The following is a 20,734-nucleotide window of genomic DNA, read 5'->3' as shown; positions in this document are numbered from 1 at the left end:
AGAAGAACCATTTTTGGCTCCACAAAGAACCATTCAGTCAAAGGTTCTGTAAAGAACCAACTCTTTCATACCCTTTTATAATCTGAAGAACCTTCTTTCACCACAAAGAAGCTTTTGTGAAACAGAAAGGTTCTTCAGATGTTAAAGATTCCTTATGAAACTATTTATACAAAAAGGTTCTTCTATGGCATCGTGAAGCACCTTTACTTTAAAAGAGTAGACAGAGGACAACACAAGAGTTACAAACTCTAACAGTGGACTTTCTAATTTGTATTTTCACCTTTGTGCCCATATTTATTTTTCTTTTCTATTTCACAATGAAGTTGTTATGCATTATTTTTATTTTTTTGTCAGACCACTAGTAAAAGTGTAACTGTGAATCCTATTTAGTCTTTTTCAATCAATATCTCACATACAGTAATGTGTAATTGTGAAGAGGAAGAGTAGAAGGTGAACAGTCCATTAAATTAGGGAATAAAAACACTTGCAAACGCATACAAGTAAAAAAAACAATTTTTTTTTTTTTTCGGAGTACCACGGGATACACTTATTAGTAGTATTTTGTAGTATTGTTTTGAATTTATCTTTATCTAGTGTGTGTGTGTTTTTGAGGATTTGTGTGTCATGTCTAAAAGCAAAGTTTAAGAGCTTCACTTTGACCTGAATACAGGAAGCTTGTGGAATTGAGTTAGAATTTGTGGATTTGTTTAGAGTTTCGCAAGGCATAATAAGAAGCATAATTTAAAGAAATGTGTTTAAGCAATTGAGAAAAACTGTAACTGATAGACTGGAGTGGTGTGGGTTACTTGTGGATTATTGTGATGTTTTTATCAGCTGTTAGGACTCTCATTCTGACGGCACCCATTCACTCTAGAGGATCCATTGGTGAGCAAGTGATGCAATGCTACATTTCACCAAATCTGTTGAAGAAACAAACTCTCATCTAAATCTTGGATGACCTGAAGGTGAGTGCATTTTAAGCAAATGTTTATTTTTGTATGAACTATTCCTTTAAATTTCGCCCATGTGAAGACACACAATTACAAATGAGTGCGGAGACATCAGATACTTGTTTGCTTTTAGATGTCTTTAAAATATCTGTGCACCAATATAAACCTGTGGGCATCTACAGCTCCTCACTTTCTTTGGTTCGCTCTGAGTGGGAGGCAGAGAATATGAGGGGGCCGTTCTCGCTCATGGGAAAGGCTGATTTTATATCCAGACCCTGGCCGGTTAGAGCAGCGTATCGACTCCCGCTGAGCTGCGTTTTCTTCATCGGTGCATGAACGTGCTGATACCACTGAGCTGCAGAAAACAACATGGTCGGAAATATCGGTTAATGAAAATCTTGTGCTGAGAGTAACTATGTATTTGAAGTCAGATATTTGACACAAAAAAACTTTCAGCTTCTTTTAGGTTAAAAGTGATATAATTTGTATATAAAGTGTATATTTTAGGTGCTTTAACTGGTCACCTTTTTTATCTTTATTAACCATCTTTTTGAGGTTCACTTCATTAGTCCTGCAGTGCGGAAAATGGATTTATCAAAATACAAACATTCAGTGCTGTGTCTCTACTAATATAAGGCCTTAAAAAGCATGCATTACAATTATTAGAATATTAGAATCATTTACAGTAATATTAGAATTTTTAAATATAAGAATATTTTCTTGAAATAACTAGAAAAGTTACATAAAGGGGTCATCGGATGCAAAACTCACTTTTCCATGTTGAACATTAACGTGTGTTGGTAGTTTGTGTACATAACTACCCTACAATGATTAAAATTTTAATCTTTAAAAGTTATGTCCCCTTTTTAAAATCAGCTCATTCTCAGCTTCTTGTCAGTGTGGCGACACACAGTTGATTGACATGAGCGCCTTTCCTTAGCCCCGCCCTCACCGAGCTGAAACAGTCCCAATTCGACCACCATTGTGTGAGTCAGGTGCAGCGGAAGACTCTAATTGGATGTAATCATGAACATAGCAGTCGTCATTTAACTCCCGACATCTGAGCCGCTGAAGATGCAGAGGTTTAAAGCTACTTTCGTTTTTAAAGGAAAGCGCCGATCCCGATCTACATATGCGTCTATGTTCATGTGAATCATTTGTGATGCAGCTTCACCCACAGCAGAAGTGAGTAAAAGGGTTTTTTTATGCATCTTTGCAAATGGCCTTTCTTAATAATGTGCTTGTTAGCAAGTTTCACCGATAAACGCAGCTAAATGTGGCTAAAGTAAACATCACAGCTCATAATCCCACTGCAGAGAGGGGCGGGGCAAGCTGAGCTCATTTGCCTTTAAAGGGCCCAAGCGGAAAATGAGCTGACATTTGACAAGGTAAAAGGGTGTTTTTTAACACTACTATTGAGAATTTTTAACCAAAGTAGATTACAGACTTTTCATTAAGACCCTAAAGAATCATATGAACTTGGGGAAAATGGGCATCCGATGACCCCTTTAAAATAGTGGAGTATTAGTGTAGTAGTTTAATTCAGATTGAATTTATTTATTTCTGAAAAGGAAACATGTGATTGCAGGAGAATAGTTTTAATGCTTTATATCTGACCTAATTTTTAAAATTTACTAATATAAAGTGCTGAAATATTAAGAAATGGATTTAACTCACCATATATGTCTAGTCTGGCTGTGCATGATATGATTCCTGCCTCATTTTTCGCAGACACCGTGTACCAGCCAGCATCTTCCTTTCTGGTCGGTTGAATTAGTAGACAAACATAACCTGTCGTGTCCTGATGCATGCTGGGATAACAAAGATATAGAATGTGAATTTCAAAAATACTAATATATTTACTGTATTTATGCTCTCATACTGTAAGTAAAGCATACTGTTGATCATATCTGGGAAACACTGTTAAAGCAGCTGAAGGGAGCTGCTGGTTTACATAGCTGTTTTCATTCCTGGACTCACCTGACTCTGTCCCTCGAGTGAGGGATTGTGTCATTGTCTTTCTTCCAGTAAATGACCGGCTGTGGCATTCCCACAACTCTGCACTCCAGACGCACCGGGGCTCCCTCTGCGATGCCTGTGTTCTGCAGCTTTTCCACAAAATGAGGAGCTTGCTTCAGCTCTTTTTCTGCAAATGTTTATTCAATAGGTAAAAGAGGATGAAAAATACATGTTGCACAATTTATATCTTCTTTATGCAATCTGTGTGCAATCAAATACAAATAAGGGACATAGTGAAAAATCAGTCTAAAAATTATACTCTTACAAGACAACGGATTTGCTGTTCGACACTGATAACAGATTATGCAATGCATCCTCAAAAGTAATTCTGATGTGTATTTTATGGAAGCACATTTCCATCACATTATGCTTTTGTAAATCATAAAATCATTTTTTGATTAAAAAGTCAAATTAGGATCTCTGATAAAGTCCCCTCTGTGAAGTGCTGGCAAAAAGTCTTAATGGAGCTTTTACCACTGAAATGCCTAATATGTAAAAATCATTCAAAGAAAGTCCTTTTCTATAAAGCATGGGAACCATTTGTATATTATTTGGACCCTAGGATTGCCAATATTATTCTGTTTGGATTTCATGCATGAAAACTTCTGTGCAATGAGAACCTTCTTCCAATATGTCGAAATTTGGACATGTGAGCTTTTATATATATTTTTTATTTTTTATATATATTTTTTTATATATATATTTGAAAAAAAAATAAATAAATAAAAAATAATATATATATATATATATATATATAAAAAAATTTCTCCAAAATAATGGAAGTTAAAGCCTTTGACTATTATGAATTGTTTGTGGAAAATAAATTTAAAAAGTAAAAGAAAAAAAAGAGACAAATTAATAATAAATAAATAAATTAAGTCAAGTCCAAATAATGAGATAAAAAGAAAATTTGTAGATAAAAAATATAATTATGAGATCATTTATAATTATGACATGGAAGGTCATTTATTATAAAAAAAATTAAATTATGGAAAAAAGTCATAAGTCTCAGACAAAAACTGTTAAAATGATTATATAACTCATAAGCTAATTTTAACCAGTCAAAATTATGATATGTAAAATGAAATTATGACATAGAGTCAATTATTAGATGAGATAAGTCATATTTAATGACAAAATGTCATAATTATAAGCTTAAGAATTATTGTAATTAGTAACTATGAGATAAGCCATACATATAAAAAGTTAATTATAATATTAATTGAATTTATGAAATATAGAGAAAAAATGAGAACTTGATTATGCTGTTATAATTAAGATAAGTCATATTTAATCACAAATAATTGTTAAATAAAAAGAGATCAATTATGACATAAAATGACATACAAATCATGATCATTATGAGATAAAATGAAGAAATACATATAAAGGGTTAAATTTATCAAAGTAGACACTTGAAATTGTTACATGAATACAGTAATACAGTGATCAAAATGATGACATATTGAATCATACAGCAATTATGAGAAACTAAAATAGTCATAGAATTCAATAATATGAGATAAAAGGTTAATATTATGAAATATGTTCTCTTAGTCATAATGTTATAATGTTATAATTTTATCTCAATGAATTAGTGTGCCATAACTTTGACTTTTTATGTCCTAGTTACGAAATTATATCTCATAATTATGATTTAGCAAAGCATGACTTGTTTTTAAATGTGGCAGAAATGTCCTTTCTAGTAATTTGATGTTATAAAGACAATCAGAAGTGATCTGGCTCTTACCCACAACTTTGAGCTCGAGGCAGAATGAACTCTGTCCAGCTTTATTTGAGGCGATGCAGGTGTAGGTCCCGTCATCGGCTTGAGTCAGAGGGTCAATAACTAGAGAATGGATCCCGTTTTCTCTCACAAGCATTCGATGAGTGAGGTCTGGATATATGGGCTTCCCGTTGAGAAGCCACATGATTTCAGGATGGGGTAACCCACTCACCTAAATAGAACAGGACGATTCAGAGCATGAGAACTGAATTATTAAGGCAAAACATGCAGCTTCAACGTGTTGTGTCATTGTATATGATACATTTAAATGATACAACAAAACACAAAGCTATTCAAATGATTTTCATGAATATGTTTTTTAATGCACTTAAGTATATTTTAAAAGTGCACTTTGTAATGTCAAAATAGAATTTTTATTTTAAAGTATATTATAAATCAGGTCTATTATAGTAAACTAAAACTAATATTAAAACCATTAAAATGTTACTTGAAATTAATGGATTTGCATGGATTAATGCATTTTAAATTAGTTTAACTTGATGTACTAAAATAGTTAAACTGAAATACAAAAAAATCCATAGAGACCTAATAAAAATGAAAAAAAAGGCAAAATTTACATTTTTTTAACTAAAAATTTATTTAAAAATTGAATAATTAAACAATCTTTGTTTCAATAATCTTTTGTCATGCTTTAAAGTGTTTACGTTATTATGATGTGTTGCCTAACATACTAGATCACAGGTAAACTGCTTGATTATAATTTAACTGCAATGTGTATATTATTATTAAAACCAGACACTGCAGGTGAATAGGGTAAAAAAAAAATAACTAATTGTTATCACCTTAGTTGATTGACTACATTGATAATTTTTCTAAAATGTTAGGTTTAAATATACAAATGAGACATTATTTAATTTAATATGCGCTAATTTGCATACATTTCTAGAACAAAATCTAAACACTGGATGAACCTTTTTAAAATTCTTGTTTAATTTTTTTGACATATTGGAAAACACAATTTTTTTTTTTAATTTTTTGGGGAGAATAAAATGTTGCATAAAATCAAGCAAATTATATATTAACAAATCCCTCTCTAAAAACCTTCAGGAATAAAAATGTCAAGTTTGGTGAGTGCTACTGAAGTGGAGATTTATGGCTCAGTGTAGGAGAAAAAACTCATTTTGAGAAAACAACCTTTAAAAATATGTATTGCAATTGAAATCTAGTGACACAAACAGATAAAGCACTATAAAAGAAACACTTAACAGTGTCTTTATGATGTTTTCTAGCCCTTAGTCTAAAAAAAACACTTTATAAAAAAAACAAAAAGCCCAAAATCTCAAACTTGACATGTGCATGAAAAAACAGTTTTTTTTTTAAATGTGCTAAATTGCAACATCATTTCAAATATGTAATTACTAATGTATTTGAATATATGTGACCCTGGACCACAAAACCAGTCTTAAGTCGCTGGGGTATATTTGTAGCAATAGCAAAAATACATTGTATGGGTCAAAATTATTGATTTTTCTTTTATGTCAAAAATCATTAGGAAATTAAGTAAAGATCATGTTCCATGAAGATTTTTTGTAAAATTCCTACTGTAAATGTATCAAAATGTAATTGTTGATTAGTAATATGCATTGCTAAGAACTTAATTTGGACAACTTTAAAGGTGATTTTCTCAGTATTTTGATTTTTTGCACCCTTAGATTTCAGATTTTCAAATAGTTGTATCTCGGCCAAATATTGTCCTATCCATACATCAATAGAAAGCTTATTTATTGAGTTTTCATATGATGTATATATCTCAGTTTTGTAAATTTTAACCTTATGACTGGTTTTGTGGTCCAGGGTCACATATGACATATAGCTTTCAACTGAAATTATATTAAAGTACATTCTAGTTAAATGTTTACACTTAAGTGATTATGAAATTAAGCCCTATTTTTTACTACTTTATATTAATTACTTACATAAATGTAAACTATAATACATTCATTTAATTTCAATTAACATGCATTAGAGTGTCCAAAACGTTATATCCAGTTTGCACTTAAGTTTATTCATAATTAAGTACATTTTTCAATAATAAATACTTGTTTCAAAAGGATGCTAACGTGCATTTCTTTTTCACAAGGGATGTTATGTTGTAAATGAATTCTGCTAGGACTCCTAATGCAAGGATGCTCAGACATTAAGTGTTCAAATACGTTCTGGGATCATTGTAGGTTACATCTTGCTGGAATATCTTCAGTACCTTGCAGTCTAACCTACAGAGTCGTCCCTCATGAGCCAACATGTCTCCCGGAGCCTGCAGGAAGTGCGGACGAAAGAAGCGCTCTTGAGTCGGCTCGCCCTCCACTTCCTGTACACGTGTTCGGACTCTGAGAAAAACAACAATGAGTGATGACAGAAATATTAAACATACACATCTAGTAAACTTGTCTCTTTATCAGCCACTGAGCATTGATCCAACGCACCTCTGCGAGTGAACCACGGGACGGTTTCGAACAGGACCGGTTTGGACAATCAAATGGCCTGAACAACTTATTCTCCCCTGTGGACATGAAAACAGACTTGACTTTCATTTCTGCTGTAAATAACATCATTTTATAATCATTTTTTTTCTCATGTTTGCCATTGTCACCTGTGGATTTGCAGCCATGACTGTATAATTGCCGTCGTCGTCACTTGTGACGCATTCTATGTGTAATGAACACGTCCCATCACCCTCTCTGATCTTCTTATAGTGATCATTTTTCTTCAAAATCTGCTTTCCATCCTTAAACCAGTAAACCTGTGTGAAAAGTGGAAAATAAAAGTCCATCAACAAGTAGTTTAGACTAGATTTATGTTTCTGTTATGCTTAAGGATTGAAATTAATAATCAAATGTCCAGGAAACAAAAACTATTTAGAAAATAGTAATGAAAATTATTACTAACTAGGATTTTTTTTAAATAATATAAAAATATGTGACCCTGGACCACAAAACCAGTCATAAGGTTAAATTTGTAATGTATACATTATATGAAAGCTCAATAAATAAGCTTTCTATTGATGTATGGTTTGTTAGGATAGGACAATATTTGGCTGAGATGCATCTATTTGAAATCAGAAATCTGAGGATGCAAAAAAATCAAAAATACTGAGAAAATCACCTTTAAAGTTGTCCAAATTAGGTTCTTAACAATGCATATTACAAATCAAAAATTACATTTTGATATGTTTACAGTAAGAATTTTACAAAAAATCTTCATGGAACATGAACTTTACTTAATTTCTTAATGATTTTTGGCATAAAAGAAAAATCAAAAATTTTGACCCATGCAATGTATTTTTGGCTATTGCTACAAATATACCCCAGCGACTTAAGACTGGTTTTGTGGTCCAGGGTCACATATGAGTGCTTTTATTAAGCAAGGACACATTAAATTGATCAAAAGTGATAGTAAAGACATTTATAATGTTACCAAAGGTTTATATTTTGCATATTAGAATGATTTCTGAAGGATCATCATGTGACACTGAAGACGCTGAAAATGCATCTTTGATCACAGCTATAAATTACATTTTAAAACATATTCACATAGAAAACTGCTTTTTTAAAATTGCAATAATATTGCACAATTTTTTACTAAATCAAAAGTTTTGGTGAGCAGAAGAAGCTTTATTAAAAACATAAAAATCCTAAAAAAACATAAATATATTTATTTTCTGTCCATGCATTACAATAGCATCACAAACTCACTTTAGGAATTGGAATTCCAACTACTTTACAGGTAAATGTGACAGGGATCCCTTCCACAGCCCTGAAGTGCTTCAGTTTCTTGTCGAAGATGGGCGCGATACATTTTCCAGTGGGAATTTCATCGTGTTGAACTTCATCGTCCGACTCTTCAACTGGAGTTCTTTCCAAACGAAACTCGATCTCACTCAATAGCCTCTGCTCGAAGCTCGACACTTTGTATTCCTACAAAACACACAATTATGAACTGACTTATTTGAAATCATTTGGGAATGTTTCCCATTTATGTTTTCATACTATTAAAAAAAACTTTGGAAAAAGAAAATGTCCACAGTTACTAACTGAATGTTAAAGTTTCCAGTACAGTTGCATAAATAAATAATCAAACTGATCAGAGTTATGTCTAAAAATAACAATAAAACAAAGTCAGAATTGCGAGATTTAAAATCAGAATTTTGGAAAAAATCAGAATTGCAAGATTTATACTCAGAATTCCGAGAAAAATATTATAATTGCAAGATTCAATCTTAGAATTCAGAGATCAAAGTCAGAATTGCATTTAGCATATGTATTTTTTAAACCCACAGCAAAAACAAATAAAGCAGAATTGCTAGATGTAAACTCAGATTTATGAGAAAAATATTAATAGTTGTAAGATTTAATCTTAGAATTCTGAGAAAAAAAGTCAGAATTTCCAGATTTAAACTCAAAATTGTGATAAGTCGCATTTACCAGATTTTTTTTATTCTTGCAGCAAAAATAAATAAAGCAGAATTGCTAGAGGTGAATTCAGAATTCAGAGATAAAAAGTGTGAATTGTGATATTTAAACTCAAAATTCCGAGAAAAAATTGAGAAATGCAAGATTTATACTCAGAATTCCGAGAAAAATGTAATTGCAAGATTCAAGCTGTAGAATTCTGAGGGAAAAAAGCCAGAATTTCAAGATTTTAACTCAGAATTCTGAGAAGTCGCATTTAGCATTTTTTTTTAGCAAAAACAAATAAAGCAGAATTGCTAGATGTAAACTCAGTCAGAATTCCAAGAAAAAAGTCAGAACTGCGAGGTTTAAACTCTGAATTCACAGAGCAAAGTCAGAATGGCAAGATTTTAATTCAGAATTCTCAGAAAAAAGTCAGAATTGCAAGATTTATGCTTCCGAATATATATTTCAGAATTTATATTTTTGAATCCCACAGCAAAAACAAATAAAGCAGAATTGCTAGATGTAAACTCAGAATTACGAGAAAATATATTACAAGATTTAAACTTAGAATTGTAAGATAAAAGTAGCATTTAGTTTATTTTTTTTTTATCCAGTGGCCAAAAAAATAAAGCAGAATTGCTAGATGTAAACTCAGAATTGAGAGGAAAAAAGATGAGAACTGTGAGATTTAAACTTAGAATTGTGGGAAATAAAAGTTGCATTTAGCGTATTTTTGTCAAAAACAATTTAAGCAGAATTGCTATTGCGAGACTTAAATTTAGAATTCAGAGGGAAAAAGGCAAAACTGCGAAATTTCTGAGAAAAAAAAGACAGAACTGTGAGATTTGAACTCAGAATTCTGAGATTTAGCATTTTTTTTGCAAAAAAAAAAATAAAAATAAAAAAAGCAGAATTGCGAGATTTAAACTGAATTCAGAGAAATAAGAGCTACATTTAAAATTTCTAAATTGTGATTAACTCAGAATTGAGAGGAAAAAAAAAATCAGAACTGTTAGATTTAAACTTAAAATTCTAAAAAAAAAAAAAAAAAAAAAATTAGAATATTTACACTGCAAATTCCGAGAACAAAGTCAGAATTCCAAGATTTAAGCTCAGAATTCTGAGAAGAAAAAAAAAAACTAATTACAAGATTTAAACTTAGAATTGTGGGAGATAAAAGTTGCATTTAGCGTATTTTTGTCAAAAACAAATTAAGCAGAATTGCTATTGCGAGATTTAAATTTAGAATTCAGAGGAAAAAAGGCAAAACTGCGAAATTTCTGAGAAAAAAAAAAAGACAGAACTGTGAGATTTGAACTCAGAATTCTGAGATTTAGCTTTTTTTTTTTTGCTAAAAAAAATAAAAAAAATAAAGCAGAATTGCGAGATTTAAACTGAATTCAGAGAAATAAGAGCTACATTTAAAATTTCTAAATTGTGATTAACTCAGAATTGAGAGGGAAAAAAAAATCAGAACTGTTAGATTTAAACTTAAAATTCTTAAAAAAAAAAAAAAAAAAAAAAAAGAGAATATTTACACTGCAAATTCCGAGAACAAAGTCAGAATTGCAAGATTTAAGCTCAGAATTCTTAGAAAAAAAAAAAAAAACTAATTACAAGATTTAAACTTAGAATTGTGGGAGATAAAAGTTGCATTTAGCGTATTTTTGTCAAAAACAATTTAAGCAGAATTGCTATTGCGAGATTTAAATTTAGAATTCAGAGGGAAAAAGGCAAAACTGCGAAATTTCGGAGAAAAAAAAAGACAGAACTGTGAGATTTGAACTCAGAATTCTGAGATTTAGCATTTTTTTGCTAAAAATAAATAAATAAAAAAGCAGAATTGCGAGATTTAAACTGAATTCAGAGAAATAAGAGCTACATTTAAAATTTCTAAATTGTGATTAACTCAGAATTGAGAGGAAAAAAAAAATCAGAACTGTTAGATTTAAACTTAAAATTCTAAAAAAAAAAAACAATTTTTTTTTGAATATTTACACTGCAAATTCCGAGAACAAAGTCAGAATTGCAAGATTTAAGCTCAGAATTCTTAGAAAAAAAAAAAAACTAATTACAAGATTTAAACTTAGAATTGTGGGAGATAAAAGTTGCATTTAGCGTATTTTTGTCAAAAACAAATTAAGCAGAATTGCTATTGCGAGATTTAAATTTAGAATTCAGAAGAAAAAAGACAAAACTGCGAAATTTCTGAGGAAAAAAAAGACAGAACTGTGAGATTTGAACTCAGAATTCTGAGATTTAGCATTTTTTTTTGCTAAAAAATTTTTTTTTTAAAAAATAAAGCAGAATTGCGAGATTTAAACTGAATTCAGAGAAATAAGAGCTACATTTAAAATTTCTAAATTGTGATTAACTCAGAATTGAGAGGAAAAAAAAATCAGAGCTGTTAGATTTAAACTTAAAATTCTAAAAAGAAAAAAAAAAAAAAAAAAATTAGAATATTTACACTGCAAATTCCGAGAACAAAGTCAGAATTGCAAGATTTAAGCTCAGAATTCTTAAAAAAAAAAAAACTCTAATTACAAGATTTAAACTTAGAATTGTGGGAGATAAAAGTTGCATTTAGCGTATTTTTGTCAAAAACAAATTAAGCAGAATTGCTATTGCGAGATTTAAATTTAGAATTCAGAAGAAAAAAGACAAAACTGCGAAATTTCTGAGAAAAAATAAAGCAGAATTGCGAGATTTAAACTGAATTCAGAGGAGAGATAAGAAATACATTTAAAATTTCTAAATTGTGATAAAAAAAAATTGGGAGTTAGAGAGTGGGAGTTAGAGAGAGGATGAAAATAGTCTCATAAAACTAAATTATGAATATTCTTAGTGCAAAAATGAATACATGAATAAATAAAAATAAAACTTAGGTTACTAAATAGCTATGATATGACCTCTTTAACACACCTTCCCATTTTAAATATACCTATTAGTATCTCAAGAGGCCTGTCCAGCAACAGCTCGCCTTCAGTTCTGGATGTCCGCCAACATGTCTGAATGCAGTCACCTCTATTTATAATCCAGAACAGCCCTGTTCATTCCTATCTCTGTCTAGTCTGTCAAAGCTCAGCGCTCATGTTTACTCACAGATACCGTTTGCATTCACATTTCATTCACACAGACACTGAACTGAGCTCATATTATAAAACACAACAACAACCCAAACTGCAGATAGCCTAATGTAATGCTCATGTCATTACTGCTTCTGTTTGAGATATCCATCGAATACTGATATTAATATTCTCTTATAGTTAGTATGTAACATGTAGCATTAAATTAAACTTAAGTTGCTCATGCATAATTTTTTTGGACAGATTTTTGTTAGTGTATTAGTTATATATTAGCTATAGCTATATTTTTAATATTTGTTAAGTGAGTCTGACTTTAGGATTTAATACTAAAAGTTGGAGATTTTAAAATAATTATGGCTTTAAACATTCATACAATTAATTTTACATAATATAATGGTAACACTTTACAATATGGTCTCACTGGTTTACATTAGTTAATGCATTAACTAACATTAACAGTAATTATTATAAAGTGTTACTATTGAAACATACTGCATTGTCCTCTAAAGAGAGTTATTATCCATGCAGTTCCATTAGTGGAATAAGCCACAGCTTTATAGCTCAGAATCATCTTGCTTTTTGTTTTTGATTTTTAGATTATAAATCTAATGCACTACAGAACAAAGCACTGCTTGCAAAGGAGAAAATTCCTTGTACCTCGTCATAGTTAATGACAGTTGCGGTGGCAATGTTTGGTCCGAGCGGTCGGCTCACTTCCCCCCCATAATTCAGCTTCTATGGAGGACAGGATGAATGACGGTGATGTAAACACAGACACTAGTCACACATCAAGACAAATGTGTGATAAATAGTGTTTCTATAGTGTTACTCTGGTAAGAAACACTTCAGTAGTGTACAGAGTTAATATGGTGCATGATGCAGATGCACATTTGACACATGAAATGTGTTAGAATGTGAAACGGTGAAGCGGATTTTTATATGGGAGGGTCATCACTGATGCAAAGCCACTAAATGAAGCTTGGAAGCTTACAGACCACAAACAGAAATGAAAACAAAAGGTTTTCATTTTTAAATGACAGTCAGCAATACATTAAAATTCAAAGCATCACATTTCATGAAGTCCCTTAATCAATTATACTGACATTTAAAATCAACACAAAACATCCTGATTTCATGTTGACTTTAAAACATATTTCTAGAGGCCTTTACAGAACACCTAAATATTTACAGATTTACAGGGCTATGATATAAATATAAATATAAATGCAAAAGCAAATAAAAATAAAAAGTAAGTAAAATTGCAAACATGCATGTGAATTCTACGTGTAAATAACGTGTATACTACACTGTAAAAAACTATTTGTTGAGTCAACTTAAAATAATTTGTTACCTGAGTGCTTTAAAATTGTAAGTTTAGTCAAGTCAAAAAAAGCTTAGTAAACTTGAAATGTTAAGTTGTGCTAAGTGACAACTTAGATATTTGAGTTGATTCAACTTAAATTAATATTTTAAGTTGACTCAACAAATTGTGTTTATTTATTTTTTTACAGTGTACAGCAATATATTAAATATGAAATAAAATGGTGTCATGCGAAATTACAGTTATATATCTGAATAGATAACTCTATAATTATCTGTTTACAAACCTGCCTGTAATTCTCACATGGCATCATTTTTACTACAACTTATACTATATTTTTGCATTTGTAACCCTGGACCATGAAACCAGTCTTAAGGGTCAATTTTTTGAAACTGAGATTTATACATCTTCTAAAAAGCTGAATAAATATGCTGTGGATTTTTGGATGGGGCAATATTTGGCCGAGATACAACTATTGGAAAATCTAGTATTTGAGGGTGCAAAAAAGTCAAAATATTGAGAAAAATCACCTTTAAATTTGTCTAAATGAAATTCTCAGCAATGCATATTACTAATCAAAAATTAAGTTTATATATATTTATGGAAGGCAATTTACAAAATATCTTCATGGAACATGATCTTAATATCTCAATGATTTTGGCATAAAAGAAAAATCGATAATTTTGACCCATACAATGCATTTTGGGCTATTGCTACAAATATACCCGTGCTACTTTTTAGTCCAGGGTTACATTTGGTGCAAGCCAACCAAGAGTTAGATTCAGCCTTCAGTTTCAAAATCAAAAAGAAGCTTGAAAGCATATGAAGCACAAGAGACAAAAAAATAACACGTTTTGCTCATTTATGGAGTCCTAGCTATTTTTGAAGGGTAGCAGATTTATTTTAGAGTACAGACTGGTCAAGCTATGGTACCTCTATGATGTTATTTAGAGGGATATTTTCTTCCCTATTCCTTCTCCATCTCTTTCAATCAGTGTTTTGTATAAGCCCACACAAACTTAACTTCTACAAACCAAGATTAAACTCTTAGGAATAGTGTCTCACATTTAGAAACCCATAACTCAATCTAAGTTGTTCAGAAACAGCAAATTATTTGCTGTTCTATGCAACTAAATTACAGTATGTCTGACAATTAAAGCATGGTCTACTATTTGTACTATACACTAGTCATACAAAACTCTTTTACATTTTTGTAATATTTATGACACCACATACCTGCTGTCCAAACCGAAGCTGATCATCTCTAAGTCGCAACTTCTTCTCAATATCTTGTAAAAGTGTTTCCTTGCTCTCTCGGATGTCGTCATCAGACATGAGTCTGGATCCTTTTTGATTTTTCTTTAGTGCACTTTGAGGCCTGAACATTGAGTCACACAATGAGACTAAGGTAAGGCATTAAAATATGAGGTACATCTTTAAATATGAGACAAATTCAAATTCTGCAGTAAAAGAGCTTTAAAAAGTAGTGCTAACTTAGAATAGGCTTCAAATATCTGGAATACAGTCCACAAATCATATAGACCACTTTTATGGTATTTTATGGTGCTTTTTATTGAAACATTTTAGGTACACTTACACTATCCCTTTAAGAGAACCTTCAATCCTGCTGCTGGGACCCACTGTCCTGTAAAGTTTACTTCCAACCTCCTTCAACACACCTGCATGTGTATTTTGGACCTTCAGGTGTGTTTGATTAGGGCTGGAACTAAACTTTGCAGGACATTGGATCCACAGGAGTAGGGTTAAAGACCTGTGAAATGTGACCCTGGACCACAAAACCAGTCTTAAGTAGCATGGGTATATTTGTAGCAATAGCCAAAAATACATTGTATAGGTCAAAATGATCAATTTTCCTTTTTATGGCAATAATCATTAGGATATTAAATAAAGATCATGTTCCATTAAGACATTTTGTAAATTTCCTACCATAAATATATTAAAAATGTATTTTTGATTAGTAATATGCATTGCTAAAAACTTAATTTAGACAACCTCAAAGGCGATTTTATCAGTATTCAGATTTTGTTGCACCCTCAGATTCCAGATTTTCAAATAGTTGTATCTCAGCCAAATATTGTCCCATCCTAACACACCGTACATCAATGGAAAGTCTATTTATTCAGCCTCAGATGATGCATTAATCTCATTTTCAGAAATATTTACCCTTATGACTGGTTTTGTGGACCAGGGTTCTTCAACCTTGGTCCTGGAGCACCAGTGTCCTGCAGAGTTTAGCTTTAACCTGCCTCAACACACCTGCCTGGAAGTTTTAAATATGCCAGGTAAGACCTTAATTAGCTGGTTCAGGTGAGTTCAATCAGGGTTGGAGCTAAACTCTGCAGGTCACCGGCCGTCCAGGACCAAGTTTGTAGACTCCTGTGTTTGCTTACCCAGTTGGAGCCCTCTTAGGCAGACCCATTGCATTGGTCGGAATAGATGTTGGAAGTGAAGGAAGGACTGAACTAAGGAAGGCCACTGGATTTTGGATGGGGCTGGGGGTGGAGCTGCTAGACGTTGGCGAAGAAGCTTGTGGCGGTGACTGAGGTCTAAAAGAAAACACTGAATTCACCAGCCCAGGAGGCACTAGAGGTGGTGAAGACACATATGGTGGGCTGCTTGGACACTCCAGAACTCTTGTTGGGAACTTTCTTGGGGACGGAGATAACTGGTTGACGGGCGACGTGAGCTCCCGTGTGTACTTCGGGAATATCTGTGCAGCCAATTCATGGAGCATTGGAACAGGAGACTCAGTTGGGGAAGGACTCCTGATAGGAGAGAGTGTCTGGGCTGCGATGAACTCCTTTGGCCTTGTGTAACTGAAGCTCTGGGTGGAGATCGGAATGATTCCGGGAAGAGGAGGCTGGGTGTCATTCAACGGAGGTGGAGACATTGGACTCGGGATGGGTGCAGGTTGAGTTTTCACCAGATGTGGTGACATGATTTTACTCAGGGGTGGATAAGACTCCACTGGTGGAGCCATGCTGGGATGAGAATTTGAGGTGGTGTTTAACTTTGGTGCAGTGGTGTTCATTGCTGATGCATTGGGTGTCATCAATGCCTGTGTTCTGGCAACACTTGTGTCACTAATGGGAACTAATGAGTTCATCTGCAAGGTTGGGTTCATGTTTATGTGTGAAATATGAGTGGAAGGAGTAAAGGGTGGCATATTGGCCACATGGCTAGGTGGTTGGGTTGTTGGAGACATGATAAGTTGAGGAAAAGGTGCAGAAGGTACCACATGTGGAGGCATAGGGATATTGGGGGCTCCTCCGGGATGAGTTATTGGGATTGTTGGTATCACAATTGGCATAGGGGTAACTGGAGCCAAGTTGGGTGAGATTGGCCCCATATTTAGCTGTGGAAGAGTAGGCACCACATTTATTTGGGTTGGTAGTGTAGAGGGAAGCATACCTGGTGGAGCAGTACTTAAAGTAGTAGGAACCAGATTTGGTTGAGGTATTGGTGGGTGGCTATGTAAGGTTGTGGCTAACGGAGTAAGCTGGGGCAAGGGCATGGAATTGGTTGAAGGCATGCTAAATTGGGATACAGGTACAGCTTTTAACATGGGTGCAGGTGCTGTAGGAAGTAGAGGGACAGATTCAGAGTTCGGCGGTGGAATTGGAGCAGAGTTTATCATTGGTGATGGCACTGGATTTGCAGGAGGCTGAGTTGGCTTGACAGGTGGTGGCTCAGAACTTGTCCTGTCTGCATGTGATGAATCTTGACTTGTGGAGCCATTGTCCTGCTGCTGTTCCAGAAGCACCTGGTTGTGGAGGATCTGAAGTTGTACTGGGTCTCTAAGAAGGGGAAAACAAACGTATCTACTTTAGAAGGTCTTAAAATGTAAGTTGTCTTGTAACACAGAAGTTAGTACTTACAATTTTGGTTTAGCCAACACTGGTGGGGGTCCTCTGGATGACAGTCCTTTTTCTTCCTCTTCATCCTCTGGTAGTTTAAAGGTGACACGGAGACCAACTCGAGAACTAGAGCGGGATTCATTGTGATTCCCGAACACACCTTCGGGTCTTGTCTTGAGGCAAGAAGTTGGAGGATCTGGTAGGGGTTTAACAGGTGGTCGCTCTTGATGGTTACTGGAGTTTATTGGTGGGAGACCAGTAACAGAAGGGCTGGGGGTTGATTTCAAACCATTTGTTGATGGTTCAACCCAGGCGTCGGAGCTCATAGTGATGCCAGAGGCTGATCCGTTTGGTGGACTTTGGGTCACTTCTGTGGAAGGCTTAAAACCAAACCCTCCTGAATCAAAGTGGGTTGTGCTAGAGCTAGAGTTCAGTGAAGAAGAACTGAAGCTTAGTGGGTCTAGCTGAGGTAAACTAGTCCTGAAAGTATCTGAGCTGTATTTGTTAATGCTAAGAGGGTTTAGACTAGGTAGGCTAGTCGTGAGGTCATGGCGAAGGGTACTAGGATTTAGGGAATCTGAGCGAGGCGTTCCAAAGCCCTGAGGGTCTGAATGTTTAAATCCAGAGCTCAAAGGGTCAAGGCAAATCATACTTGAGTGAAGCTTGTTATTTACCAGAGGAACATCTGGCTTACGGTTTAGAGTAGTCGATATCAGTTCTGTTGGCGGAGCCTTTTGAAAGGAGGATTCCACTGTTAAAGTGCTTGTTGTTTTAGGTTTGGTGCTATTGTGTCCTATCGATGCAGACAAAATATTGTTCAGAATTAAACTTGAGATATCATACATGTATTCATTTTTACTCTATTATGAACATCATGAAATATTTCATTATCCACAACAATAATAAAGTTACCTTTTACTCTCAATACTCCAGTACTGGAAACTGTGCCATATTTATTACTGGCTGTGCAAGTAAATGTTCCAGAATCCTCTGGAAAGACCTCAGCAATAACCAAAGTGCATATTTCCTCTGATGCCCACACCAAACAGAGAAATGGTAGACTGTTAGGGATTAAGAGTCATGAAATAATTATTTTGACAAAGCAGAGGTAATCAAATCCACCTACCAGATTCAGCCATGGATCTTGGTTCTGAGATGAAAAAAGCAGAATGTGTGGATTATCAGATAACATTTCTTAAGAAGGAAACGTCAAGCACTGAGAACTCTTCTTTCAAATCACAGGTTAGAGTAGTAGAGATGGAGTTTTCAAAGAGTACAGATCCAAACACATATCTAAATGCACTGCACATTAAAATACTTATACATACTCTTCTGGAGGATCCTGAAGTCTGGAGAATCATCAATAAGCATTCCCTCTCGGTACCAGTCCACTTTAGGGGAGGGAATGCCTTTTACTCTGCACTCCAGAACTACTAACTGACTCTCTACAGCCAGGACATCCTGGAGGCTCTGCACCGAAAGAGACAATGGTGTACAATGACAACAGAACTAGATTTTTATATTTTCTGAAGATAATAACTACTGCCACGATTGCCCTGAGATTTTTTTGGATTGCTGCCAAGGCATTGCTACTCTATACACTGTCAGAAAAAACTGTACCTGTAGGGGTACAACAGTTTGACACCTTTGTACTTTCTTTACCCCTAAAGGATTGGATTTTATGGATTTTGAAGGTGAGGTCCTTACTGGTCCGAATCAAATTTTACTACCTGTCAGGCAGAAATTGCTAAATGCATACTAAGGTTTTGACTCTTGGGTTCTTTTGGATTTGGGCAGGCATGCACGGAAAAGGTTCAAATCTGATACTTAATGTCTTACAAGATTTAAAAATACAAGCCGTGTTTGCTTTACCTTTGTGAAAACAGGAGCTGCCATTATGGGCCTTACATCAAAGTTTTGAAGATAACTACTGCTGCCATTTATATTCTGAAAATAAAAACACATGGAATTCAAGAAAAAACATGCATTAGTGGGAATAATTAAAACTGCGGATTTGGGTGTTTTTGTACCTCAGGATTGCTCTGTTGAGATGTTAACAGTATATCAGAGATACTTTGGTTGGATTGAGGCGACGGTGGTGATGGTGATGCTGGTGGTGCAATGGTCAGTGGAGGAATAGGTGGAGTGGGCTCCACCTCAGATATTGGCGTTGGTGATTCTAGTACAGGTATTGTTGGTTCTAGTTCAGGTACGGTTGGTTCTAGTTCAGGTACGGTTGGTTCTAGTTCAGCTACAGTTGGTTCTAGTACAGATATTTCAGAGCTGAGGACCTTGGAAATCAGAAGTTCTGTATCTTCCTGCTTAGAGATTGGGTCAGCAATGAGTTCAGTCAGTGGCACTGATTCTGCTTCAGAAGGTTCTTGTGGTTCAGCGAAGGTGGATGTTATAGTCAATGTGGCATCTTCAGCAGATGCGCTGGGCTCTACCGGGACCACGGGAGGCTTGGGCTGAGTAAATTTTTTATTAACCCTGAAAAAGTCATTGTAAATGTGTTTTAAACCCCTGGAGGTCAATGAAGGCACTGCAGGGGGTCATATATATGCATAATTTCATGTGCTTTGATAAATAAAAAAAAATACAGGTTTGTCAGTGGTCTTGGATTTTGCACAGATACCACAAATAATGTGTGTGCAGAAACATACAAAGTCAAAAATTTAGATGTGCATCAGGTTTTTACGGAGCCTGGGAAGTCACCTGTAGGAGTGACAGTTTTGCAATTTGTCCCCTCAGTTTATGAACTTAAATTGTTTCCTCAGTTTAACAAATCGTGCCCACAGATTAATAAACCGTACCCACTCATTTCCAATCCGAGAGTTCAGATTTTGTAAATTGTACCTTTGGTTTTTAATCCATACCCACAAATCCACAATCCGCGTGCACACTTTCACAATCTGTTCCTGCAGGTTTGTAAACTGTACTCACCGATTCATTTTAGTAGTACAGCAAGTTTATTTAGTTCTTCCTGTTCTATAGTTGTAAAGCACTGCAATTTTTCTTTAGGTACAATGGAAGACGCTGAAGTATCAGATGTTGTAGAATCTACAATCTGTCATTACTATTAAACTGTACAAGAATATTTAGGTCAGGTGGCATCTGGTTATTTGTTAATCTAGCCACTGTGCTAAATAAAAACCTTGGATTGTTTTTTTTTTTTCCCTATGAGTTTGGTGGATATGCTCAGCTCTAGCAGCTTTTAAAGCCTGTCTATAGCTGGACATACTGTTTTTCCACGCAATTCTAAAAAGTTAGTTTTTCTCC

General features: G+C 34.1%; 1 protein-coding gene across 1 annotated transcript in view; it reads right to left on the bottom strand.

Moving 5' to 3' along the window:
• Window positions 1–599: 599 nt before the first annotated feature.
• mypn (myopalladin) overlaps window positions 600–20,734 on the bottom strand; it is a 31,296-nt gene continuing 11,161 nt past the window's right edge. Inside the window, exons 5-21 of the mRNA XM_073834542.1 lie at window positions 19,486–19,945; window positions 19,328–19,402; window positions 18,784–18,925; window positions 18,582–18,605; window positions 18,368–18,484; window positions 17,477–18,248; window positions 15,989–17,395; window positions 14,814–14,955; window positions 12,914–12,991; window positions 8,469–8,690; window positions 7,367–7,516; window positions 7,200–7,276; window positions 6,977–7,103; window positions 4,720–4,927; window positions 2,931–3,096; window positions 2,628–2,761; window positions 600–1,305 (exon numbers count right to left, since the gene is read on the bottom strand). Coding sequence (XP_073690643.1) covers window positions 1,127–1,305; window positions 2,628–2,761; window positions 2,931–3,096; window positions 4,720–4,927; window positions 6,977–7,103; window positions 7,200–7,276; window positions 7,367–7,516; window positions 8,469–8,690; window positions 12,914–12,991; window positions 14,814–14,955; window positions 15,989–17,395; window positions 17,477–18,248; window positions 18,368–18,484; window positions 18,582–18,605; window positions 18,784–18,925; window positions 19,328–19,402; window positions 19,486–19,945 — 4,480 coding nt within the window. The 3' untranslated portion in view covers window positions 600–1,126. The remainder of the gene's footprint in view (window positions 1,306–2,627; window positions 2,762–2,930; window positions 3,097–4,719; window positions 4,928–6,976; window positions 7,104–7,199; window positions 7,277–7,366; window positions 7,517–8,468; window positions 8,691–12,913; window positions 12,992–14,813; window positions 14,956–15,988; window positions 17,396–17,476; window positions 18,249–18,367; window positions 18,485–18,581; window positions 18,606–18,783; window positions 18,926–19,327; window positions 19,403–19,485; window positions 19,946–20,734) is intronic.

The sequence above is a fragment of the Garra rufa genome, chromosome 2 (genome assembly GCF_049309525.1).
Source record: "Garra rufa chromosome 2, GarRuf1.0, whole genome shotgun sequence".
NCBI classification, from domain to species: domain Eukaryota; kingdom Metazoa; phylum Chordata; class Actinopteri; order Cypriniformes; family Cyprinidae; genus Garra; species Garra rufa.
Note: the sequence above shows the minus strand (reverse complement) of the source record. Positions and strands in the feature narration are given on the sequence as shown.